Source organism: Chiloscyllium plagiosum, chromosome 4, assembly GCF_004010195.1.
Source record: "Chiloscyllium plagiosum isolate BGI_BamShark_2017 chromosome 4, ASM401019v2, whole genome shotgun sequence".
In the NCBI taxonomy this organism is placed as follows: domain Eukaryota; kingdom Metazoa; phylum Chordata; class Chondrichthyes; order Orectolobiformes; family Hemiscylliidae; genus Chiloscyllium; species Chiloscyllium plagiosum.
In genome coordinates this window covers 51289125-51316431 of record NC_057713.1, presented here as the reverse complement: position 1 = coordinate 51316431, position 27307 = coordinate 51289125, and the positions used below count along the sequence as shown (strand labels likewise).

The following is a 27307-nucleotide window of genomic DNA, read 5'->3' as shown; positions in this document are numbered from 1 at the left end:
AGAGTCCATTCCCATGAGTGGTCTCATGGAGTGCCTGATCCTGATGGCGGATCTCGGTTCCCTTTTAGATGGTCACAGGAGGGCTTTCTCACACTTAAGTATATTTATTACTCCCATTTTTGATTATTTATTTCAAGCCTATTTTGTCCATTTATTCGGCAGGACCTTCGTAGATGGGAGATGTTTCCGACTTCTTGGTTAGGTCAGATTCTGCCCTGCCTGTTGTATTCAATGCGAATGCTTCCTCTGCTTTTCAATAAGCAAATATTTAGAAGACTGAACAGCTGGTTTAGTTCTTTTACCTGGTATCACAAGCAGCCCCTAATTAAATTGACTAAATTGCAGTTACCTTACAAACTGGGAGGATTGGGCCTCCCAGATAACAAAAACTATCAGTTAAGCTCGTTGCCATCTTATGTGAATGACTGGGCCCAGGATGATCCTCACTCACTTTTGTTGGACATTGAAGCATTTCAGCCAAGGATGTCCCCTTATTAGCCTGCTATTTCTGGACAAAGTGAGAACAGTTAAGGAATATTGCCATAGCCCAATAGTCATCAATACTGCCAAGGCAGAGGGCAATGCATCAGAATGAGGGCAATTTTGCCAAAACATCATTTTTGTCACCCATAATTGGTATGCCAGGCTTTCAACCAGGGATGATGGACTCTGGATTCAAACTATGAGCAGCTAGCGGCATCTGTTGCCTGGGTGATATATTCAAAGGGGATATATTGATGTCCTCTAACCAGTTGGCTCAGAAATACGAATTGACCAGTGGGGAACTCTTGTTCTTTCAAATCAGAAACTTCACAAAAACAGATCACACTTCTAACAGAGCCTTATAGGTCTGGCATGGAGAGGAGGGTGTTGAGTGCTGAGGATACATTATCTGTTAGCAATACTTATCACCTATTGGGAGGGGGTCCTTTGGACTAGACAGAACTGCTCTAAGGTGTAGGAGAGGGAGTTGGACACAGAGATCTCTTCTTAAATATGGGAGGATCTGGGAAAATGAAAGAGGGTCTTGATTTGCAACAGGACCCATGCCTTGCAACTGAATATTCTCCACAGGGTCCATCTGGTCCCAGACCATCTTACTGAATTTAAAAGGGACAGCATCTCCAATGTGTCTTAATGTAAAGTGAGCATGGGCACTCATTGCCTTTGGTCCTGCCATAGACTGCAGTCATACTGGAGCACCTTGGTCAGTGAAATAGAGAAGGCCTTGTGGAAGGAGATGGAGATCGACCAGTATCTCCTCTTCTTGGCTTTGGTAATTCACTTTCATTAGATGCACACAAAAAAAAAAAAGGCTTCTCAGTATCCTTACTTTTTGTGCTAGAAAGAAAATTCTACTAGGGTGGCTGGCGGAAAAATCCCTCCAGGCTGGCAAAGCTAGTCATGGAGCACATCCCCTTGGACTTTCTTACATGTATGGTGCACCATAAAACTGAACTTTTAGAAGACGTGGCGGCCCTTTTGGGACTACCTGGGTACAGATTTTTCCACCATACTAATAAGAGCCTTTATATAGCCATGGCAATTCTATGTAATGAATCTGGTATTCAGAGGAGAGGAACTATGAACATATGAATATGTATAAACGTATGTGCTTGATGATCGAGGGCTAATAGAGTCATAGAGATGTGCAGCACGGAAACAGACCCTTCGGTCCAACCCGTCCACGCCGACCAAATATCCCAACCCAATCTAGTCCCACCTGCCAGCACCCGGCCCATATCCCTCCAAACCCTTCCTATTCATATACACATCCAAATGCCTCTTAAATGTTGCAATTGTATCAGCCTTCACCATATCCTCTGGCAGCTCATTCCATACATGTGTCACCCTCTGCGTGAAAAAGTTGCCCCCTCACTCCAAACCTATGCCCTCTAGTTCTGGACTCCCGACCCCAGGGAAAAGACTTTGTTTTGCTGATGTGTTATGGTGGTTGATATTATTTTTTTTTATTATTATTATTATTTGGTTTGTTTAATAATAATTTGGTTTTATTACCCTAGTTATTTATGTAATTAGCAGGTTTGTTTTTAATAAAAGTTTGGATTGTTTGGTCCTGTATTTGTTGTAATATTCAAAAGAAAACAATTGCTATTTTAGAAAATTAATAATAATTTAAATAAGACTTGTAGTCCCAAAACTACAGTCACCCACAATTTTGACTTACTTTATTAAAATTCCTCTTTAAGCTGCGATATCAATAAAAATTGTCAAGAAACATTTAGAAATGCTATCATTGCTTGGCTAACAGCACTGAAATAAAATAATTAGATGCAATGAGAAAACAAATTAGCTTTTGCTTTTCATGAAGATTTTGTTACAGTTCAGTGTAATAATCACATACCTAAGGTATAGAAACAAATTGTTTAGAAATAATGATACACTGCAAACTTCATAGAGATATTTTTCCTTGAGAAACAGCCAAATTCAACAATGGAACTGAAGAATCATTAATAAAAGGCACTAGGAAATAATTATTAACATCCCACTAATCTGGAGTAATGAGCCAGCTGTCAACATAATAGCCAAAACAATTTTCTTCTGTTTAAGACAGAGACAAATTCTCAGCTGTACAATTCCCTGTAATTTTTGATCAACATACATCCCATTCTACTCATAGCTCAACACAAAAAGACAAGACAAGCCAAATATTTTAAATCAGACAATTCGTATCATAACTAAATGCAGCACATATTCAGACTGATGACATCAAGAGAATTCAGCACTGACTCTTAAAAAGACATGTCAGCACCATAACCAAGAAATTTTAAGAAGCAGAAGCTCTTGAATTACATGAAAAATAAACTGCAGCTCTTTACAAAATTGAATGAACACTGCTGTATTCTAACACTTGCATTATTAGAAACAACCTGGTTAAATGAAACTACTGGTTGGCTTAAATTCCAGTTTCTCTGAAAAATCAAAAGTACATATGTGTAAATGCACACAAACAGGTGAAACTATCTTGTAAGAGAGAATCACAAAGATTCAGACTACTTCACATAATTTTAAACAAGATAAATAGATAATACAGAAGAGAGACATATTGCTGAAACCTGTCTTACACAGATCAGGACAAGTACAAGAATGCCAAATTTAAAACGATCACGATTTGTACTACAAGACAAGAAAATGCTAATTGGCTGACAGATTGCTGTGGAGGCGCCAAAAATGAATTACAGACTCTCCAGTCATGTTTGAAGTACATGGGGGTTCTAAACAGATCTGACCCTAAAATCCCTAAATTACCCTGGAAAATTTTGTCACAGAAATGACTGTTGGGGAAAGGTCATTACACATATAGAAACAAATGGAAGGAAATTGTGAGAAGTTGCTCTTCCAATCACATCATGGTGCTCTCTCACATTTGCTGATAAGTTTATGACATGCTTGTCAGCAGGGAACATCAGAAGAATCAAAGGTACAATAATAGCAGTATACACCAAGATGCACCCAGCTTCTCACCAAGGCTCTTTTCACATCATCCAAAAACGTGACCCCTGCTGCCTACAAAAGACAAAAAGGAGCAGATGCTCAAGAACATCATTCCTTGAACTCACATTACCCAAACTTAACTGGCACTATATCACCATTCCTCCATCGTCATTTGGTCAAAGTCCTAGAATCCCTTCAAAGCAGCACTGTGCATAGACCTCAAAAGGATTCAACGAATTCAAGGCAGCATCACACCCACCACTTTTTTCCAAGATCAGTTATGGAATGGCAATAAGCGTGGCCGATCCACTGATGCACAGATCCCATTAACATTTTAAATATTTGTTCTGCAATATCACAGAATAGTATGGATAAATGACTTTGTGAAACAAAACCATATGAAGTTCAAAGAAAGGAGAACATAAAAGAGTGTTGATCATCAGTGTGTTTAGTTTCATTTTCACATTCCTTCCAGTACCAAAGTATGCATTTCAGCAACTGTAAAAGGAGTGTTAACATGAAGTGATTGCGCTTTTTTACAAAAGGGAGTCAGTTTATAAAGGATTCAACTAAAGCTTGTAGTTTAGTTTTAAAAGTTTAGGTTTAATTATGGTGCAATGTTATTCTATGTTTTTGTCTTCAAGCTACACAAATTAAATTCAAGTTGAAAGCAGTGTAGAATTAGGACGGATTTTCCACTTTCCACTGAGAGCAAATAGCAAAAATTGGTCATCACATTTGTCCATAAATTTGACAGGATTTTGATTGGCACTTAATGTGACTAAAATGCCTTTCCAATGAAGCACTCTCAGTAGGAGCTCTACAACCTGTTTAAACAGAAACAAGAAACTGTTCATATCTTCAGATTGATTAATTGTTGATAGTTCTTCAGAGTCTAAACTTGGACTTAGCTGGTGGAAAATTTACTTATTGTCAAATCTGGGATTGAGGCAGAAGCAAGAGAAAAAAAAAGGAAAGTGATCATTCATATTTCTAAATCTCTCACAACAATGATGATCTGAAAGAATGAGACAATACTGGTAGAAGCAAACCTTCAGTACCAAAGAGGTTGACGAGTAGTAATGGGGAAGCAAACATAGGTAGAAGCATAGAAAATAGGAGTAGACCATTCAGCCCTTTGAGACTGCTCCATCATTCAATATGATAATGTCTGATCATCCAACTCAATCCTGTTCCTTCTTGCTCCCCAAACGCTTTGAATTGTTTAGCCCCAAGAACTATACTTAAACCCTTCTTCAAAACATTCAATGCTTTTGGCCTCAACTGCTTTTGGTAGCAGAGAATTCCACAGGTTCACAACTCACTGGTTGACAAAACTTCCCATCTCAGTTCTAAATAGCCTACCCCACATCCTTAGACTCAACCTGACTCCAGACTTCCCACTGATTCCTAACATCCTTTCTGCACTTATACAATTCAAACTGGGCTAGACTGGGTAAGTTTGATGAGATTCCTCCCCACTTCATTTTGCTAAACTCAAGTGAATATAGTCCTAACTGATTCAGTCTCTCCTCACCACATCAGTTCTGCCATCCCAGGATTCAGTCTGGTAAACCTTTGTTGCACTACCTTCATAGCCAGAACATTCTTCCTCAGCTAAGACCAATACTACACAAAATTCCAGATGTGGTCTCACCAAGGTCCTGTATAATTACAACAAGACGTTGCCACTCCTGTATTGGAATCCTCTCGCCATGAAGGATGACATACCATTTACCTTCTTCATTGTTGCACCTGTATGCTTGCTTTCAGTGACTGGTGTATGAGGACATCCGGGTCTTATTGCACCTTGCCCCTTCTCAATCTGCCTTCCTGTTTTTGCTACTAACATGGATAATCTTAGATCATACTTTGTCTGTCATGTACCTGCCCATTCACACAATCATCTCTCCATTCTCCTCACAGTTCACTCTCCTATCTAACTGTGCCCTTTTGTACAAATGAACTTTTTCTGGCCATTTAGTGGGTGTCCAACACACGTACTGCATCTTCATACCGTTCACATGTTTCAATATACAGAGTCTAAGATGCCATTGTTGTACAGCTTCTGAAAAAGCAAGACAGCTTAAACATCAACATTCTGATTTGGTCATGTGATGACTTATGTGCTGTCACCAGGAGTTAACACTTCACCACTCAATAATAAAATGCCAATAGCCTCATTTCTACAGCAAAATCTAGTCCACTGTTAGACACAATTGACTACTGCAATGCTCAATTTGTCCAAAAAATGAAAGTTCATAAATGCTCATGACACCAAACCTATTATTCTACAGCAATCTCATCATTAAAGACTAATTTTTACTTGAACTGCCTGGATCAATTTTTGAAAGTAGGTCAACACTATTTAATTTAAATTCACCTCCAAAACTGCTAGCTATCCAATTTAAATTGCCACAAGATTACACAGTAAAACCATAAAAGTATATGAAATTCTAGTTCTTAGGGTTATTAATCATAATCAATTATATTCCAAAAACAAAATCCAGCAGCAGTCACTGATTTTGACTACACTATTTGCCTTGCCCTTTTTAACTACACCTCGCTTTAATGTACATTTCATTCCTTCTCTTTACTTGGGCCAGCAGGGTTGTGCTTACGCACCAATAAGAGACATCTCTATTCTGTCATGTGATGTTTTACATCAAACAGTCAAGGAGAACATTGGTGAATTCAAAGTTCAGATCCTGATAATGGAAAGCGTGCTACTGACAGTTAATAAAAACACCAAATCTTTGAATTCATCCACAATTTGAAGACAGATACTATGTACAGATGTCCAAAGAAATTTTGTGATGTACAGATCAACCAGAAATTTTGCTCTGGAAAATAACTGAATTTGAAAGATGAAACTTACAATGCAATTCATAGTTTGAACAGGGGGGAAAAAAAAAGTGAAAAAATGTGCAATACAGATATCTTAGGAAAAAACTTCAGACCACTTGGGTCTTGTCAAAAAGGAGAAAGTGAGGTCTGCAGACGCTGGAGATCAAAGCTGAAACTTTATTGCTGGAACAGCACAGCAGGTCAGGCAGCATCTAAGGAACAGAAGATTCGACGTTTCGGGCACATGCCCGAAACGTCGAATCTTCTGTTCCCTAGATGCTGCCTGACCTGCTGTGCTGTTCCAGCAATAAAGTTTCAGCTCTTGTCAAAAAGGATCATGAAAACTGAAATGAGGAACAAAAGTAGGCCATTTGGCCCACTCCGCCTACTATGGCATTCCACATATCATTGCTGATCCTTTTGTAATGGATGACCAACCTACCACTTGCATCCTGTCGATACATTTGCATGTTTGATTTCTCTCCCACATCCCTTTTAAAAGCAACATTTCCCAATACATGACCATTTAAATAATACACTGCCATTCTATTTTTCCTATTGAAGTGGACAACTTCACACTTACTTACATTATACTGCATCAGCCATGCATCTTCCCCACTCACTTGTCTACATCGCCCTTAAGTGTATTTTAAACCTTCTCATAGCTCAAGCCCATCTAGACTTGTCATCAGCAACTAGGGGGAGCAGAGAAGAGTGAGAGGATAAGAAAAATGATACTGCAGATATAAAAATTTGCTTAGAACTGGTTAAAAGGTTTTAGTTGCTTTAATAAATAAATGGTGCAGTTCCTTTAATCCCAACCGTCAGAGATGGGTACCCACAATTACCCTATACATCTAGCGGAATGGGACTATTTGGCACCGCCCTTTTGGCGCTGATCATTTGGCCCCCCCGTTTTGGCTCTAAACTGTTTTGGCACTCATTACTTTGGCGCTGAGCTGTTTTGGCACCAATTCAGAATTTTAAAAAAAGTCTTATTTGGTTAAAGAGAGGATGATTAACGACCCGCTCATTTTGTAACCCGCTCAGCATCTGAAGTTGGAAGTGCTGCCGATGAAAAAAATCACGCGAAGAAAATGAAATCAAATCAATTCTGCTCCTCCAAATCCTGTTAGTTTCAAAGAGTTAGTGATTTGTGACGAGTACAAATTTTATGTGCCGATCAATAGTCAATGTGGAGACTTTTTAATTCAAAGTTTGTGCGAAGATTTGTAGCTCGGGTGCTCGTTGTTGTGGTTCTGTTCGCCGAGCTGGAAGTTTTTGTTGCAAACGTTTCGTCCCCTGGCTAGGCGACATCATCAGTGCTTGGGAGTCTCCTGCGAAGCGCTTCTTTGATGTTTCCTCCGATGTTTATAGTGGTCTGTCCCTGCCGCTTCCGGTTGTCAGTTTCAGCTGTCCGCTGTAGTGGTTGGTATATTGGGTCCAGGTCGATGTGTTTGTTGATGGAGTTTGTGGATGAATGCCATGCCTCTAGGAATTCCCTGACTGTTCTCTGTCTGCCTTGCCCTAGGATAGTAGTGTTGTCCCAGTCGACTTTTTAATTGGCGATAGTGGTCAAGAAGGTGAGAGAATTTTCATTTTTGGTAGAAAGAGCTGCATTTATTTATAATCATTTTATTTGTTGAATTATTTTAGAAGCATTGTAAGAAATTTGTTTTTATTGCATTGTAAGAAATAAATCCAATTCTTTTTATTCATTATTTTTAATTTATTACAATCTTATGAATTTATTCAAAATATGACAATGGTGCCAAAACAACTCGGCACCAAAGTAAAGAGCGTCAAAACAATTTAGAGCCAAAATGGCAGTGTCAAATGATCGGCGCCAAAATGTACCCAACCCTACATCTAGCACCTGGATTGCAACTGGTTAGCCTGTGAAATCATTGCAAGAATAGTGGAGTCCAACCTTGCTATAGAAATAACAAAATGTAGCTTACATTGGTGTACAGACACTTACATTAAAACAGTACCATTATAGAATGGGAGGCAACAGCAAGTCAAACTAGACAAATTCCATACATTGTAGACTACAGTAGCTCTTCATGTAGGGTTAAACACCATAGCTTCAACAATTTTTGTTCATGTATATAGTGAGAAATTTCCACACAGAAAAAGTTCAAATATTTAAAAAGCACAGTTTGAGTCAAACATCTAGAAATCTAGACATGGGGCAGATCATCAGGTCAAAAGGGATTATTACGCAGGGCTAATATGATGAGAATTTTTTTCCACTCAGTTTTGAGTATCTTTGAAATTCCCAAGAGGGTTGATGATTTTCAGAGGCAAGACAGTTAGATTTTTGGTCTCAATTCAAGGGATATGGGGAGAAGGTAGGAATGCAGAGTTGAGATAAATCAGATATGATTGGCAGAGCAGAATTAGATCAGGGATTAAAGGGCTGAATATTGAGACTGGGTTGCACACGTTTAGTGCAAATTCTTCTGAATATCGCAATTTGAGGGGTGAGCTATTTGCAGTGTTTAAAATAATAAAAAGGAATTTAGGACGATACAGAAAAAAGTAGTTCATCCAATGACAGAATGCAAAGCAAATGAACGCAATCCTAAAATTAGAATGAAGCCATTCAGAAATAATATCAAGCAGCACTTTTTTTATACCAATAGTAGCAAAATGTAAAACTCTTGCCCCACAAGGATTGTGCATGCTAGGTCAAATAAAATTGATAATACTCAGATTCAGACTTCTGATGCAAAAGAGCATCAAGGGATATGGAACAAATGCAAGAAATTGGAGTGGAACTCCTGATCAGCTGTGATCTGATTTAAAGGTCGAACTTGCCTGAGGGGCTGAATAACCTTTTACTGGTGCTATAAAAGTTACACAATGATGTAACAACATTTTAAAACAAAGTTATAAAATTCTCAGTGTTTATTAATACACTGGTGTGCAGAATGACACTGTATGCCAATAAAACCTCCAGAGATTTTGAAAGTTAAACAAGTTCACAGATCCTTCTCCACATCCTAACCTAACTGAAGTGTGTTTGTTCTAGTTATTAGCTTCACAAACTCACCCAGAGCCAGGATCTTCCAAAGATGTTATCTTCACTTTCACTGCTACTTTCTCCAGAACAATCAAATTCCTCTTTATACAAATACATTTTTAAAAAGTAGTTCCCTTTTAAACTTCAAAAATCCTTGTTTATCGTACAAGTTTTTCAATAGTTTGTGCTCATCGGATGATCGAATGAATTCCAGGAATCCAAGTGTAGCAAACACACGATTACAACGTACACCTACTAATAAACATTTGTTTAATTGGCAGCTTGAAAAGCAAAACAAAAGTAAAATATTCACCAACCAATAGCAACTGAAAATCTGCCCCAACCTCTCATCAGAAAGATAAAGCTATATGGTCAAAGGCTGCTCAAAGTTTCAACTGATAACAAACATCTCTCCATTAGCAAAAACATAGGATGATGTCGGAAATTCACAGGACTTGTTAATAATTAGATCAAGTCACATGTCTTTCACAAATCAAAAGAACAAATCCATTGTTGATGTTACTGATGAGTTTTGAACTTGTTTACTTCGAATGTGTTTGCTTTCTTCCTCATGTAAACACACTTTTGAAATCATCCAACACCACAGTAAAGGGCAGAGGGAATGAAAGTGTAGCTGAGTTCCTCTCAGAACCAGACTGAATGATCTGTTTCCGTACTGTTAGGAAACTCTACTTTGTTGTGTACTGTAAGAATTTGTTTTCTTTGATTGGAACAATGTTTGCAATGAGATTAGAAAGACAAAAATCAATAAAGGAAAAGATAAACAGAAGTTTCAGACCAAGTGTCTAAAGCATTAGCACAGACATTCTTAAAACGAAGTGAATAATTCATAATTCTGTACTCCAAGTTGCATGATCACCTTGACACTGTTGAAAAGATTACGACTGAATGTTTGGATTAGATAGTCTGAACTGAATGAATTACTTCTGAATTTAGTGGAGTGCTCGCATGGTCAGAAATGAAAGCTGAAACTCTGCAGCTATTCTAAAATGGACATTTTACTGAGGGATTGCTACATCTGTGCAGTTGATGGGTTGGATTTTATAGTCAGTGGTGACGTGACAGCATGTACCAATGACTTCAGACATATGCCCACAAAGATTTAGCCAGCTCTGGGGTGTAGATTTCCTTTTTCAATGGCAGTTTAAATTTGACACAAAGTCAAAGGAACATCGAGGCACCCAATAGTGATGTCACTGTGCAGGTAAATGGCCACACACAAGTGTGTTCTCAGACTGCAGTCCAAGAAGCAAAACAACTAAATTGCTACACTTTCACATTTTCAGATAACATAACAAAAATATCCCATTAAAATGAGTTAGACACAAGCCAAAACCTTTTTTTTTAAAATCAGGTCTTTAAAGTCATTTATCACAAGAAAAAATTCAATACTTACAAGTATAAAACTTCAGGGTCAGTGAGGCCATTTAGAAGTAATTTAATACACTTAAAAATTAGTTACACCTCATTCAACAAGTGAATCAAACGTTTTATTTTTAAAACAGCAAGACTAACTGCTAAAGTTGAGGCACTTACTAATTTACTGGCTGCTTAGGAATAATATACTGTGAACCTCAACATCACATCCACTGGTCGTAGTCATTGTTTTACATAAAAGTTGTTGTGGCTCTCTTCACCGAGTTGGAAATTTGTGTTGTAGACATTTCGTCCCCTGTCTAGGTGACATCCTCAGTGCTTGGGAGCCTCCTGTGAAGCGCTTCTGTGATGTTTCCTCCGGCATTTATAGTGATTTGTACCTGCCGCTTCCGGTTGTCAGTTCCACCTGTCCGCTGCAGAGGCTGGTATATTGGGTCCAAGTCGATGTGCTTATTGATTGAATCTGTGGATGAGTGGATGGAAACATCACAGAAGCGCTTCACAGGAGGCTCCCAAGCACTGAGGATGTCACCGAGACAGGGGACGAAACGTCTGCAACACAAATTCCCAGCTCGGCAAACAGAACCACAACAAGGAGCACCCGAGCTGCAAATCTTCTCCCAAACTTTGAAAGTCAAAGTCCATAGAATCATTTGAAAAAAAGTTTAGCACATCTTCAATACATATATCCATTTGTTATGCAGAAGAAATTAGATGGCAAGATTTCCCGCAAAACATTGACTATTCAAGTCATTGATTAAGTTGACCCAAATGGATGTCACAAAATATATAATAAATGTGTCCGGTCAACAACATGTCAAGCTTATTTGAAGCAGTTAAAGTTGTGAGTCACCGGCTTTATAAATTACTTACAGCTGTCATTCTGAAGTCAATTGTGGAAGCACAGGCTAAAAATGGCCAAGGGAAATACAATAAACCAAAAACCACTGCTCATATACAGACTACTTTTTTTAAAAAAAGGGGAAAGCAAAGCAATTGTAGATGGAGCTGCTATAAGGTCTAACCTCCATCATACCTCAACTTCATTTCAACTGGTGCACAGGTAACCTAAGAGCTACAGAATTCCTTAAGAAAATTAACATTTTCATTACTTTTTACTGGTAACTTCAAGAACTTGCTTAATCTTTCTCTATTCTTTTATTGTCCACAGCAGGTTCATTCTATGTTCCTATGACTAGGGAGATATAAGCCACTACTTTATTATTTAGGAAAACTAGGAATTTATTTTGCTCCACTTAGCTGAATATTCACCAACATTTTTTCCTGTTTCTTCCAAAAATTATAAATTCAACACATGTATCAAAGAACTAACTAAAAACTCTTTATAAATCCTTCAGATTGCAGTCTATCTCCTAAAATTTTTGCAACAGTGTTATGGGAAAATGTGGTCTTTGCCAGAATTACATTTTCCTGAGCTACAATCCATTAGTTCACATCAACCTGGATCTCAAAACAAAATCAATGCCTGTCGGCTTACAGTTCAACCATCACCAAAAATGTGACCACTGTTACGTCATTGCACCCTTTTTGCTTATGTTACCTACTGTCTGAAAGGGGAATACAAGGATCCACAAAGTAAGAGAAACAGATAGTGGAAAAAGGGAAAAAAAATAGAAGAAAACAAAAGACAAAAAGCAGAATCTAGTAATTGAAGCTACACACTGCGACTTAATGAGCAACACATGTCAGAAAATAAAATCCAGATGCATGCACAGACTCTGATTGTACAACAACCTTTCTGTTCTTATTTACTTTCAGTGAAGAATTGCAACTGTTAATTTCAGAAAGCTGCAGGAGTGTCAAATAATGACAATTTTATGAATGTTAGAAACAGCACAAAGGTCTAATTCTGTTAAAATGATAATTCATTTGTAATATATGTAACATTCATTACGCACATTTGTGAACACATGACCAGACTCCAGCTGGGTCATGGCTGCAATTTGGCAAGAGGGGCTTAGAGGTGGAGGTAGGGGTGGATGCAGGGCCAGTAGCAGTAATTGCTGGTGGTGGTGGTGGTGGTTAGTGGTGATTGAAGGATTCAGTATAATAGCAGCCCAGCATTTTAGAACAGATTTCTAAACTGTCTTCCTTTTAAGTGTTGAGCTTCATAAGCGAGTTGGAGCCCTCCAAATTCTCAGGTCTTTTATGGACTCTTTCAGAGGATTCCAGATACAAAGGAATTCTGCACCAGAAAATTACATTTCCCAGGCAAGTCTCCCTGTTGTATCAGGAATCCCCCATAGTCCCAATGTACAGCTCCTTGACTTCTTGGCCATCAGAATACCTGGGCCATTATAAGACAAAAACTAATGAACATTGACAAAACAGAAACCGCTGGACTTCAGAGACAGCAAACAGAACTTGAGAGTTCCAAAGAAAGTCACTTTGGGCTCAAAATGTTAAACCTGTTTCTCTCTCCACATGTGCTGTCAGACCAGCTGAGTTTTTTCCAGCACTTTAATTTTATTTCTGATCCCGAGCATTCAAGTCATAAATAAATCTAGTCCCTTTTGCCAGGATTTGTCCTTTTAATCCTTCCTAATCATGTACCCATCAAGATGCTTTTTAACGTTTTAATCACGCTAACCTCCATAACGTCCTCTAGCAGTTCATTCTTTACACACACCACCACCTCTGCTTGAAAAAGTTGTCCCTCAGGTCCCTTTTAAATGCTTCCTCTTTCTTCTTAAACCAATGCCTTCTCGTTTTGTACTCACCTATCCAGGGAAAAAGATCTTATCTGTTCACCTTATGAGTCTATAAACCTGTATGAAGTTGCTCCTCAGCCTCCGATGCTCCAAGGAAAATGGCCCCAGCCTATCCAGCCTCTCGCTATAGCTCATACATTCAAACCCTGGCAACATCCTTGTACATCTTTTCTGCACCCTTTCAAGTTTAACAACATCTTTCTCATAGCAGAGTGAGACCAGAATTGAACACGCTATCCCAACCAACATCCTGTACAGCCGCAACATGGCATCCCAACTACTCTCCTCATTATTATGGCGATGTGGGCATCACTGACTGGGCCAGCATTAATTGCCTGATCCTAGCTACCATTAAGAAGGAGGCCATGAGCTGCCTTCTTAAACTACTGCAGTCAATGTAGTGTTACAATATGTTAACTAACTCACACATGACAATTTTAAAATATAAGAGCATTTAAGAACTTATATTGGAAAATAAATTAGAACACTGGGATCCCTATAGAGTCAGAGTCATAGAGATGTACAGCATGGAAACAGACCCTTCGGTTCAACCCGTCCATGCCGACCAGATATCCCAACCCAATTTAGTCCCACCTACCAGCAAATGGCCCATATCCCTCCAAACCCTTCCAATTCATACACCCATCCAAATGCCTTTTAAATGTTGCAATTGTACCGGCCTCCACCACATCCTCTGACAGCTCATTCCATACACATACCACCCTTTGCATGAAAACGCTGCCCCGTAGATCGCTTCTATATCTTTCCCCTCTCACCTTAAACCTATGCCCTCTAGTTCTGGACTCCCCGACCCCAGGAAAAAGACTTGGTCTATTTATCCTATCCATACTGCTCATAATTTTGTAAACCTCTATAAGATCACCCCTCAGCCTCTGACGCTCCAGGGAAAAATGCCCCATCCTGTTCAGCCACTTCCTATAGCTCAAATCCTCCAACCCTGGCAACATTCTTGTAAATCTTTTCTGAACCCTTTCAAGTTTCACAATTTCTTTCTGATAAGAAGGAGACCAGAACTGCATGTAATATTGCACCAGTGGCCTAACCAATGTCCTGTACAGCTGCACCATGACCTCCCAACTCCTGTACCTCAATACTCAGACCAATAAACGAAAGCATACCAAACACCTTCTTCACTATCCTATCGACCTGCGACTCCACTTTCAAGGAGCTATGAACCTGCACTCCAAGGTCTCTGCTCAACAACACTCCCTAGGACCTTACCATCACGTGTATAAGCCCTGCTGAGATTTGCTTTCCCAAAATGTAGCATCTCACCTTTATCTGAATTAAACTCCATCCGCCACTTCTCAGCCCATTGGCCCATCTGGCCAAGATCCTGTTGTAATCTGAGGTAACCCTCTTCGCTGTCCACTGCACCTCCAATTTCAATGTCATCATCAAACTTACTAACTGTACCTCTTATGCTCGCATCCAAATCATTTAAAAAATGACAAAAAGTAGAGGACCCAGCACCGGTCATTGTGGCACTCCACTGGTCACAGGCCTCCAGACTGAAAAACAACACCCCACCACCACCCTCTTTCTTCTACCTTTGAGCCAGTTCTGTATCCAAATGGCTAGTTCTCCCCGTATTCCATGAGATCTAACCTTGCTAATCAGTCTCCCATGGGGAACCTTGTCCATATAGATCATATCTACCGCTCTGCCCTCATCAATCTTCTTTGTTACTTCTTCAAAAAGCTCAATCAAGTTTGAGAGACATGATTTCCCATGCACAAAGCCATGTTGACTACCCCTAATCAGTCCTTTCCTTTCCAAATAAACATACATCCTGTCCCTCACGATTCCCTCCAACAACTTGCCCACCGGTCTATAGTTCCCTGCCTTGTCCTTACCACCCTTCTTAAACAGTGGCACCGCGTTAGCCAACCTCCAGTCTTCCAGCACCTCACCTGTGACGATCAATGATACAAATATCTCAGCAGGAGGCCCAGCAATCACGTCTCTAGCTTCCCACAGAGTTCTAGGGCACACCTGATCAGGTCCTGGGGATTTATCCACTCTTCTGCGTTTCAAGACATTCAGCACTTCCTCCTCTGTTATATGGACATTCTGCAAAGTGTCACCATCTATTTCCCTACAGTCTATATCTATAGAAAGGTGTGAAATCATAAATCAAGCAGAATGAGAATTATGAGACAGAATTACTTGCACTTAATCTTAGCTGTGACTCTCAAAACTGCTTGCTGTCCTTCACCAATGATGGTCTTTCAGAAAATGAAAGCATACCGAAAATTGGATAATACAATAGAGTTCAGTTGTGCCTGCTGCCCAAATTTAAATATTCTATAACCTCCAAAAAAGTATTAGCAATTAGTAAAATTATGCAAAAGTCATTTAAAAACAGAATAAAACTTATTATGGTGGACTTGGTTTCCCATTTTGATTCCTTTAATTGTACTTTACTGTAATATTTTGGCAACCGTGCCAGGTAACTGACCATTGATAATAAGTCTGAGTTAAATTAAAATTGGTAACCAGTTGTACAGTGCATAATTGACAAAATCTGAATGCTACTGGCCATGGTACTTACCGAGAAAAGTTACTCATTGTTTATGGTATGTTTATCAGCAGCAATTTAAACTGCAAAGCTTTAAATTGCCATTGCCTGACTTAATACAAAGTGAAAACAATAATCAATTGTCACCAGGGATACAAATCATTAACTATAAAAAGTGATATTTTACTAGAATAAACTGACGTTGTGTGCAGATATGCAACCTGATGTAGATCTTTAGATGCAGCAAAAAAAAAAAGGGCTTATTATTCAGTATTGTGATGTTTGGGAACTTGGCTACATATTGTTGAGGTACAATAGTTGACATCATGCACAGTTGGCATCATTTTTGAGTATGATAAAATTATGTACTTCCAAATGCAAAGGATAGTACACCTTGCCTTAAACAATTATTTTAACATCCAATCAGGAAATTCACTATATGCCTGTATACTCAAGAATCAAAAAGTACAAAACTTACTATGGCCAGAATGTGTATTTTAAACAAAAATGTACAATACTTCCCATTTAAAATAAACTGAAACCTCTAATTAAATGTCTGCATTAAACCAGTCAGATAGCAAATTATGACATTACATTCTGCTTTTACAGTACACTATAAAATAACATGTTTGAATATAGAAGCTTTCACAAACTCAGGGTCTCCAGAAGAGCTTCACAACCAGGACTTAACAATAACTACATATTAACTCAAAATATGATAATGTAGTCATTACAATTTATGACTGAAACAAACAATACATAGTATCTTCTTGACTTGTCAAATTCTGGTAACCTTCCTAACATCTACATTATACACCAGCGTACAAGTTTTGGCAGACTAAATAAGCAAAGACAAATATACTTCTTGTCTTCACTGAACATATCTTGTTCAGCACTGCTCCAAATGAACATCAGCAAATATAGTAAATTTGAGCTAAATACATTTGGACTTCAAAAACTTCAGTTTATCCATCCAAGCAGTGCAGAACAGAAATCTACAGATTTGACTATCGAAACTTGCTCTCTTTTTAATCCCAAAGATACACTTGGCAAATGAAGGACGATGTCAGTTCTTCATTGCTCTCCAGTGATCCCTACATAAAAAGGATTAAATATCAGACAATACAAACAATGTTGGTGATCCCATTAAGTTACAAATCGACAAGATTCTTTTCCTCCTCTAATCTACACCAGAGAGACAGTGCTAACTATGATGAACATGATTCTTTACCATTTAAGTTTGGAAAACTCTCTGACAAAACAGGCAGTCTGGAGTGTCAGACTTCCTAATATTATTCTTACTCCCAAATTACTCAGCCATAATTTAGGGGCATCAATACTAGGCTTTGACAAAAGAATTAAAATGCAAATTTTGAATAAATTCAATTTAAGTGATTACACAGGAAACTTTCAGTAATTTCAATTTATCACGAGTACTATTGGCCATGCCAATTTTGCTAGCATAAAATTCTCCAAACAAATTTAATGACAATTTAAACCTGTCAATCAAACCTGCCGCACAATTCAATAAGGTCATTCCAAAACTGATCTGATTGCAACTATAACAGACGTTTTTAGCCCGAACCTTATAATCCTAAACTCCCTCAAAAATCTGACTCATCAGCTCTGAATATCTTCAAAGACCCAGCTTCCACTGCCCTCACGCAAGGCAAATACCCTTAGATCACGTCTTATTCTTCTAAAGTCGCAACAATTCTAAGGCAAATGTTACGACCCCAGTTGATAGCAATATCATACACAAGAGCAAAACCAGGCTTGACAGATTATTTCTTATGGTTTACAAAAGAGATCAGTCCCTGAGCATATTCAAAGATTACAACACTGAAAAAAAAACTATTACTTTACAAACATAAGTCAGATTCATTCTTTTATCTCAGCAATACCCTTCCACAGACTCAAACCATAGAGAGTCACTTCTACCTCCACATGAAAGCTTCTTGTTCAGCTAGCATGCTTATAATCAGTTCCATTTCAATTAACTTCTGCACCTACACAAGATGTTTTCTTCAATCAATGTCTCTCCAGAGACCCTTAATACAAGCTGCTAACTCCACAAAATTATTTAATATAAGTTCCCTAAACTGTTTTAAAAAAAAAATGTGCTGGACGAACTCCAGTCTGGCAGCACGTGTGGACAAAAAAAAAGCTCACACTCCGAGTCAGAATATTCGGACATTAAGTTTCCATAAACTCATGTCCTGTCAGATATGTTCCTCTGACACCCCTACATCCTTCTGCTTCTGCACAGAGATTAAAGCGTCTCAGGATTTCTCCACAGGCCTTGCTTTGATTGTGCCAACATGGGACTCTTTCCAGCATGAATCTTTGGCTCCTTTTCTCTCTGGTGGTGGTCTCAAGTCAATAAATACCCTCTCAATTACCTCCCCAGGTGGCTGCTTGGTCATTTAACTAAAATCACATGACTTCTTGCAAATGAACTCAATGCTCAAAATGAGTAGGTGACCTGAAGTATGATCAGAGCTAACATAACTGAAAAACTAAAATTAATATTACTTTCTCCTTAATTTCAAAGTAATATATTTTGAACTTCCATGACACAACGTTTTCATTCCAGGAAGCAACTTGCTGAACTTTCTTCGAACTGTTTACAAAGGAGTACACCCTGGCTTAAGGAGCCTAAAGTGCACGGTATTCCAGGTGGCCTCATCAATGCTAACTAAATCCACACCTGCCCAATTTTATATTCCATCCCACTTACAATCACGACCAATACTCCCTTTCCCTTAACTACTTACTACATATACTGGCATGTGTGCAATTTATGTACAATGACACCCAAATCACACCACTGCAGCAACCTTCATCTATTTAAATAATATTCTGTTTTCCTTTCTTCATACTTAAATGAACAATCTCACTTTCCCATTATACTCCGTCTATCAAATTCTTACTGCTTACTTATCCTACCTATTCCTCTTTGTATTGTAACAAATGTTGAAGACGATACAATCTCTCTTCACAGCCTCACTAGCATGCCTACTATCTAGTTTTCAAAAGCTGAAACCTTTTGTGTTTGCAGCACACCAAGTAGGTTTAAAAAGGCAGTCACAGTGAATTCCTGTACAGCACTGCAACAGAACAGGAATGAACAATTACATTTCTGTTTAAACGCAGACTATCTCAATGAAGGTAGATGAATAATATTTTGAATTCCCAAGAAAGCTATTTTTCAATATCACAATCAAGCAACAAGAAATGTCTCAATTCCCACTACTCCTGGAACAAAGCGATTGTCACTCATCCATGAAGCTACCACATGTATTCTACTTGCACTGCACTATAGCTTTTGCCTAAAATATATATGCAATGCCTTATTCCAGGGAAGTAAATCCAATGATCCAGCAATATTGGAATGTTAACATTCGAATAATCACAGTACATATTAGTCATAGTCTGCATTCACTTCAGCAACTTAAACGTTATACCTAACCTAAATATACTACAGATTCAAAAGGGAAGTATAATGCAAGAAATTCCCTTACAATTTATTAAAAATGCTTCAAGCTTATACCCATTGAGATTGGTGCTATTTTCAACTGAATATTGATGTTAATAACATGGAAGAGTTCCTAAATGTACATTATCATGGAAAGAGGAAGGGTGGGGAAAGAAGTACAAGCACTAAAAGTTTAATGACTAACGCAAACTCAGATCTCTTACGTTCTAAGCAATGCATTCAAATCATTTTAAAGAACAGGACTTAAGTAAAGTGCACAATCCCAGCTGATGACGATAGTGTGTAATAACATCTCTGAACAGATTAACTAGAAAATAAGAAAAAAATGCATTAACCAGAACACCAAAAGCTTAAGAATTGTGCGAAGCCAATTGTGTGGATCCTACCTTGCTCAAGAAACACACTTTGTAATGTACCCTACGAGAATTTTTCTTGCACTCTTCAGCTCAAATCTAATTTGTAGTATTACTTGAAGTCTAGGCCAATAACAACATGCTGAATTCAGGCAGGGGGAGAAAGTGGGAGAGAGCGGAGTAGAGGAAGGACTGAAAGGAAGAGAAAGAAAAATAAAGAACTTCAAACAGAACTTGGAAATTTTTGATTCTACAAACAGAATTTATTGCATGCAGGAATGAGTCCCAAGTTTACAGTCACAGAGAGGAGTTATTGGACAATCATTAAAGATGATTGTCCTTAAGGGAAACTTTATTAATTATGAGTTCTAACTTTCAAATGGCAAATTACACTTCATGGTCAATTAAAGTGCAAATCCAACAAGCTCAAAACAAACCTAAGGCAAAATAAAAACTCTGCTTCTATGAGGCAAGCATTGAAGACATACAAATCAACCAGATATTTTTGTTGCATAAAAACTTAGTAAAACAGAACTCTGGAAATTTAAGATTTTGATTTAGGAGGGCTCTTATGCCATGACATTTAACCGAAAGAGCTATTGTGTGGTGGATAATATAAAAAGGTAGACTTCCTAGCTATGTAATAAGCAAACAAAAAAATTACACAAAATAACCAGGAAAAAATCAGACAAATTGCTAAACTACTGTCATTTCAGGTTCCAAAATGGCAAGAAATACTTTCCCAGCCTCACCATTTCAAATAGAATTCACAAAACACCTGTACAACGTATTCAGGAATAACGGGTATCCAATAAGCACAGTCCACCGATGCCTGCACAACAGACCTAAACAAAACGACAAATCCGACAAAACCACACTGAAACAGCTCCTGATGAATTTAAAGGACCCCGTACCAACAGCCAGCAGAACGAACGTCATATACAAAATACCCTGCAAGGACTGCAACAAACATTACATTGGACAGACTGGCAGGAAACTAGCCACCAAGATACATGAGTACTAACTAGCCGCCAAAGACATGACCAACTATCACTAGTATCCGTAAACACAGATGATGAGGGGGATACCAGTTCGACTGAGAAAATACATCCATTCTGGAACAGACCAAACAAAGACACGCATGGGAATTCCTAGAGGCCTGGCCTTCAAACTGGAACTCCATTAACAAATATATCAATTTAAACCCCATTTACCAACCTCTCAGAAAAAGAACTCGAAGTGGTATCACCACAACAGATCAAGCCAGATAAATAGCAAGGGGACAGAATACCAGCGCTTCATCAGAAGCTCACTGATGATGTTACTTAGCATGGTGACAAAACATCTGAGAACAAAGCTACCCGCTCAGCGAGAAACATACAACCTGATCCACTACCTGAGCTACAAATCTTCTCCAAAATCACAATTGAAGTGCTATCACAACTACAATCAGAAGTTTAGGTGTTACTAAAGCAAAGTCATAAAATGGACCAGAAGACAATTCAAACAATATTGTGCATGTGTTGGGAGACCCTCACAAAGAAAACAAAAGTCTAGCTTGTTTATCTTTGCTTACAAACTCCCAACAATAATTTTGACTAATACAGTATAGAGTCACAGTGACGTGTAGAGATCCTGATGCCTGAAACATTGATTCTCCTGCTCCTCGGATGCTGCCTGACCCGCTGTGCTTTTTCAGCAACCTACTCTAGACTCTGATCTCCATTCGTCACTTTCTCCTAGACATATAGAGATGTACAGCACAAAAAGAGACCCTTGGGTCCAACTCATCTATACTGACCAAATATCCTAAATTAATCTAGTCCCATCTATCAGCACTTGGCCCATTTCCCTCTGAACCCTTCCTATTCATGTACCATCTAGATGTCTTCTAAATATTGTAATTGTACTAGCCTTCACCTCTTCCTTTGGCAGCTCATTCCTTACATGCACCACCTTCTGTGTGAAAAGTTGCTCTATAGGTCCCTTTTAAATGTTTCCCCTCTCACCCTAAACCTATGCCCTCTCGTTCTGGACTCCCCCACCCAAGGAAATTAGTCTATTTACCCTATCCATGCCCCTCATGCTTATATAAATGTCTATAAGGTCACCCCTCAGCCTCCAACGCTCCAGAAAAAAAAAATCCAAGCCTCTTAAGCTTCCCCCTATAGCTCAAACATTGCAACCCTAGCAACATCCTTGCAAATCTTTCCTGAACCCTTTCAAGTTTCACAACATCCTTCCTATACCAAGGAGACCACAATATTCCAGAAATGGAATAATGAATGTCCTGTATGGCCACAACACGGTCTCCCAACCCCTACATTCAATGCTCTGACCAATGAAAGAAAGCATACCAAACACTTTCTCCAATATCCTATGCATATGTCAAATGTCGACAGACAGAACAAATGAATCCTTAGAAGAGTTTAAAGGCAGTAGGAGTATATTTAAGAGGGAAATTAGGACCGCAAAAAAGGGACAGAATTAAGGAGAATCCAAAGGGTTTTATAAATACATTAAGGACAAAAGGGTAACTAGGGAGAGAATAGGCAGCTGACATGTGGAGTTGCAGGAGAAGGGGTGGGGGGAGGAGGGTGTTGAATACTAAGCGATTATTTTGCATCAATGTTTACTGCGGAGAAGTGCATGGAAGATATAGAATGTGGGGAAATAGATGGTGACATCTTGAAAAATGTCCACATTGCAGAGGTGGTGGTACTGGATGTCTTTACAGACATAAAAGCAGATAAATCCCTAGGACCTGATCAGATGTACCATAGAACACCATGGGAAGCAGGTGAGTGATTGCTGGACACTTTGCTGAGTGATTTCCATCATCGATAGTCATAGATAAGGTGCCAGAAGACTCGAGGTTGGCTAGTATGGTACCGCTATTTAAGAAAGGTACGAAGGGAAAGTCAGGAAACTACAGACTGGTAAGCCTTACATCAGTGGTGGGCACGTTGTTGGAGGGAATCCTGAGAGTCAGAATTTACATGTATTTGGAAAGGCTACGACTGATTAGGCATAGTCAGCATGGCTCTGTGCAAGGGAAATCATGTCTCACGAATTTGATTGAGTTTCTGAAGAACTAACAGAGGATTGATGAGGGCAGAGTGATGGACTTTAGTAAGGAGTACGACAAGGTTTCCCATGGGAGACTGGTTAGCAAGGTTACATCTCATGGAATACAGGGAGAACTAGTCATTTGGATACAGAATTGGCTCAAAGGTAGAAAACAGAGGGGAGGTGGTGGAGGGTTGCTTATCAGACTGGAGGCCTGTGACCACTAATTTTCGTCGTTTATAAAAATGATTTGGATGTGAGCATAAGAGGTATAGTTAGTAAGTTTGCAGATAACACCAAAATTGGAGGGGTAGTGGACAGCGAAGAAGGTTATCAGAGTACAATGGGATCTTGATCAGATGGACCAATGGGCTGAGGACTGCAGATGGAGTTTAATTCAGATAAATGCAAGGTGCTCCATTTTGGAAAAGCAAATCAGAGCAGGACGCAAACACTTAATGGTAAGGTCCTAGGGAGTGTTGCTGAACAAAGATCTTGGAGTGCAGCTTCATAGCTCCTTGAAAATGGAGTTGCAGGTGGATAGGATAGTGAAGACAACATTGTGTATGCTTTCCTTTATTGGTCAAAGTATTGAGTACAGGAGCTGGGAGGTCACATTGTGGCTGTACAGGACATTGGTTAAATCTCATTTGGAATATTGCGTGCAATTCTGGACTCTCATATTGGAAGGATGTTGTGAAACTTGAAAGGAGTTACAAGGATGTTGCCATGGTTGGAGGAGTTGAACTATAAAGGAGACGCTGAATAGTCTGGGGCTCTTTTCCTGGGAGCGTCAGAGGCTGGGGGGTGACCTTGTAGAGGTTTATAAAATCATGAGGGGCATGGAAAGGATAAATAGACATTTTTTTTTTCCCCTGGAGTCCAGAACTAGAGGGCATAAGTTTAGGGCAAGAGGGGAAAGATTTAAAAGGGACCCAAGGGGCATCTTTTTCCACACAATGTGGTGTGTGTATTGAATGAGCTACCAGTGGAAAAGGTGGCAGCTAGCACAATTGCAGCATTTAAAAGACAGCTAGATGGGTATATCAATAGGATGGGTTTAGAGGGATATGGGCCAAATGCTGGCAAATGGGACTAGATTAGATTAGATTAGGATATCTGGTCAGCATGGACAAGTTGGACCGAAGGCTCTGTTTCTGTGCTGTACATCTTTATGACTCAATGACTCCACTTTCAGGGAACTATGAAGCTGCACTCCGAGATTGCTTTGTTCAGCAATGGAAGTAGTTCTTGTCTACACATTTTGCTCCTCTGATTATCTTTGTTTATCCACAGGTAATTATTTTCAATCAACCTGTTCAGATATATTAAGATGAATCTCCAAAATGGGTGGGACTTGGCCTCAATTTTGTCACTGAATTAAGAACACGAGTATTTGGCCAGAAGCCCAGGCATCAATGCACCACATTGCCACTGCAAGCCTCTGTTACCTCAAACTAATGGTATTTCCTAACGTGGCAGCTGGAGTACTGCAAGTCTTTCTAATTGAGAGCTTTTGCTGAAACTGCCCTACCTAGCTCTGCAATCAAGTCCTTACACCTGGGACTGCTGAATAACAATCAATACTAGGAATCCTGCTGCTTTCATCCCAATGTGTCAAGATACACACGCACAAGATCAACCCTCATGGGCCGCTGTAGCTCCAACTGAAATCACTTACAGTAGGAACAAAAGGTCCCTTTTTAGACAGCAAGGTTTTATGCCATATTGAAGTATTACAAAATGAAAGAGTGCTATAAATGATTTACTCGTGACACAGCAAGGATTCTGCTTGTTTGTGAGAATCACAACCCTAAAATATTCAATTATTGACACTGAAGCGATCAGCTAAATCTGAAATCAAGGTAAACCTACGACCGCAAGATCTATGGCATTCGTAAATCTAGTGTCATTTAAATAATGCTTAATTATACACCTGCGATCATCCAAACACACCAATGAAAATGTTTCTTTTACCAAAAAAACGCGTTTACCAGTAGAACAAACTTAAATAAAACAAATTGGATTTTCTGAATAACAAATTGAGACGATGCCACCTTAATAACACAAAACTACTAACTGGCAGCTATTGGAGTGCCCAGCAGTAGGTGTACCCTGGGTTCCAGCCGGAGGCAGCGGGAGCCCCTGTTCCTCCTTGAGACTGATTCGGGATCAGCTGTGCTGGCACCCCGAGACAGAGATAACCTACTGTCAGAACACGTATTTTTAAAATGAAACCTTCATCTCACTAAATATAATCACTGAAGTGAATTGAAAACCAAGTCCAGGTGAACGACCAATCGCGCAAATATTTTTTTTTAAAAAGACAAATCGAAAGTGGTGAACGGATGCGAAGGGGAGGGGGAAGGACCGTTAGCCCGGCTGGCGCTCGAGAGGAAAGGAGGGGAGGAGGGTCTGTCTCTAACCTTCTCCGAGAGGTGAGTGGCTGAACCCTGCCTCCCGCAGCTACCCGTTCTCCTCGCTCACAGCCCGAAGTCTTCACTCCTCCGCAGTGAAAGTGAAGATAGCCATCTCTGGCCGGATGCCGGCGACTCCTGTTCGCTTGCCGACTCTATCGGCGCACGTGACCCCGCTCTCCTCCCTCCCTCCCTCCAGACGCGCGAGCCCGAGCGGTCCACGCACGCGTGAGATCATGAGCGTGGCCGATCGGCCGTTGATCGTCTCAGTCCCCGCGCTGGAATTGTGGCCGCGAGCTGTCGCCAGTTGGGAATTGCCCGGGAAATTTAAACTCCTTCTCCCTCCCTCGGGATCTTCTGAAATAATTTTATTTTAAGTCCCGAAAAAACTGCGCGTGTAGTTCTGGGGAAGGGTCACTCCACCCGAAACGTTAACTCTAATTTCCCCCCCCCCAACCTGCTGAGCTTTTCTAGCAATTTCTGGCACCTTCTGAAAAACAACCCGAAAAATCTGAAGAAAAATAGAAGCTGCTGGAGAGAGAAACAGAGCTAACGTTTCGATTCTAATATGACTCGTCTGCGGAACTCCTCACTCATGTTGAACTCGAAACTTCAACTTTGTTTTTCTCTCTGCTAGAGCTGCTGAATTTATCCAGTACTTTTAGTTTTTATTCCCTCTGGACAAGACCCACCCCCCTACTCCCAGCTACAGGAGGATACTTCGAATAGTCGAGTTTTTTTAACTGCATGGGAATAGGCCTCTTGGCCCATCAATCTGTCCTAATCTCATTTTCAGCACTTGGCCTTAACTTGAAATATCAGATCGAAAGCTTTCATCTAAATAGTTCTTAAAAGTCATTCGGGTTCCTGTGTTCATCACACTGTTTTGCAATGAGTTCTAGATATAGAACATAGAAGAATACAGCGCACTACAGGCCCTTCGGCCCTCGATGTTGCGCCGATCCAAGCCCACCTAACCTACACTAGCCCACTATCCTCCATATGCCTATCCAATGCCCGCTTAAATGCCCATAATGAGGGAGAGTCCACCACTGCTACTGGCAGGGCATTCCATGAACTCACGACTCGCTGAGTAAAGAACCTACCCCTAACATCTGTCCTATACCTACCTCCCCTTAAAGCTGATACTTGTGACTGTAAAACATAAAGTGCAAAATTAGGAACTGCTGACTAGATCCAAGCCACCTAAAGTGAAAGCCAACTGAAGCCAACTAAGAAACAACATTGATAAGGTCTGCAAGAGACAGTGAAAACATAGAAATGTACTTTTGAGTCTTCACAAAATGGAACCTCAAATGGTTTTCATTGTAGCTAAGATGGCTTTTAAAGGTGTATTTTTGTCCTTTCGTTATGAAAATTTGAAGGGGACCTAAGGGGCAACTATTTCATGCAGAGGGTGGTGTGTGTAAGGAATGAGCTGTCAGAGGAAATAGTGGAGAATGGTACAATTACAGCATTCAAAAGTCATCTGGATTGGTGCATGATTAGGAAGGGTTTAGAGGGATATCAAGCAAGTGCTGGCAAATGGGACTAGATTAGGTTAGGTATCTGGTCAGCATGGACAAGTTGGGCCAAAGGGTCTGTTTCCATGCTGCATAACTCAATGACTCTGACTGTTGAAACAGAGGCACAGAGCAGTCTGCTCAAAGCTAAATAAGCTTATGAAGCCATTTCTTTTTAAGTTGGAACAATAGAAGCAGCCTGAATGGGTGGGGTCAAGCTCCCACAGAACCGGGATTTTTAGTTTTCAGCAGTTGCTGGGATCTTAATGTTGGTTGTAGAAGCCCTTATTCCTCTCTCTGTTACAGTTAAAAGTTGGGGTTCTCTTCTTGCCGCTAGGATTGCTCCAAATTTGAAAAAAACCCAAGGCCTCACGAGCTGCTTATGTTATTAGCTTTCAGCAGACTGATTTTCACCTCTATTTCAACCATTCTTCACAAAAAAA

General features: G+C 39.6%; 1 protein-coding gene across 1 annotated transcript in view; it reads right to left on the bottom strand.

The window, feature by feature from the left end:
• The window catches only part of lpin2 (lipin 2), a 104711-nt gene extending 95114 nt beyond the window's left edge, over positions 1-9597 (bottom strand). The window contains exon 1 of the mRNA XM_043689329.1: positions 9362-9597. Within this exon, the coding sequence (XP_043545264.1) occupies positions 9362-9448 (87 nt within the window). The 5' untranslated portion in view covers positions 9449-9597. The remainder of the gene's footprint in view (positions 1-9361) is intronic.
• Positions 9598-27307: the final 17710 nt, after the last annotated feature.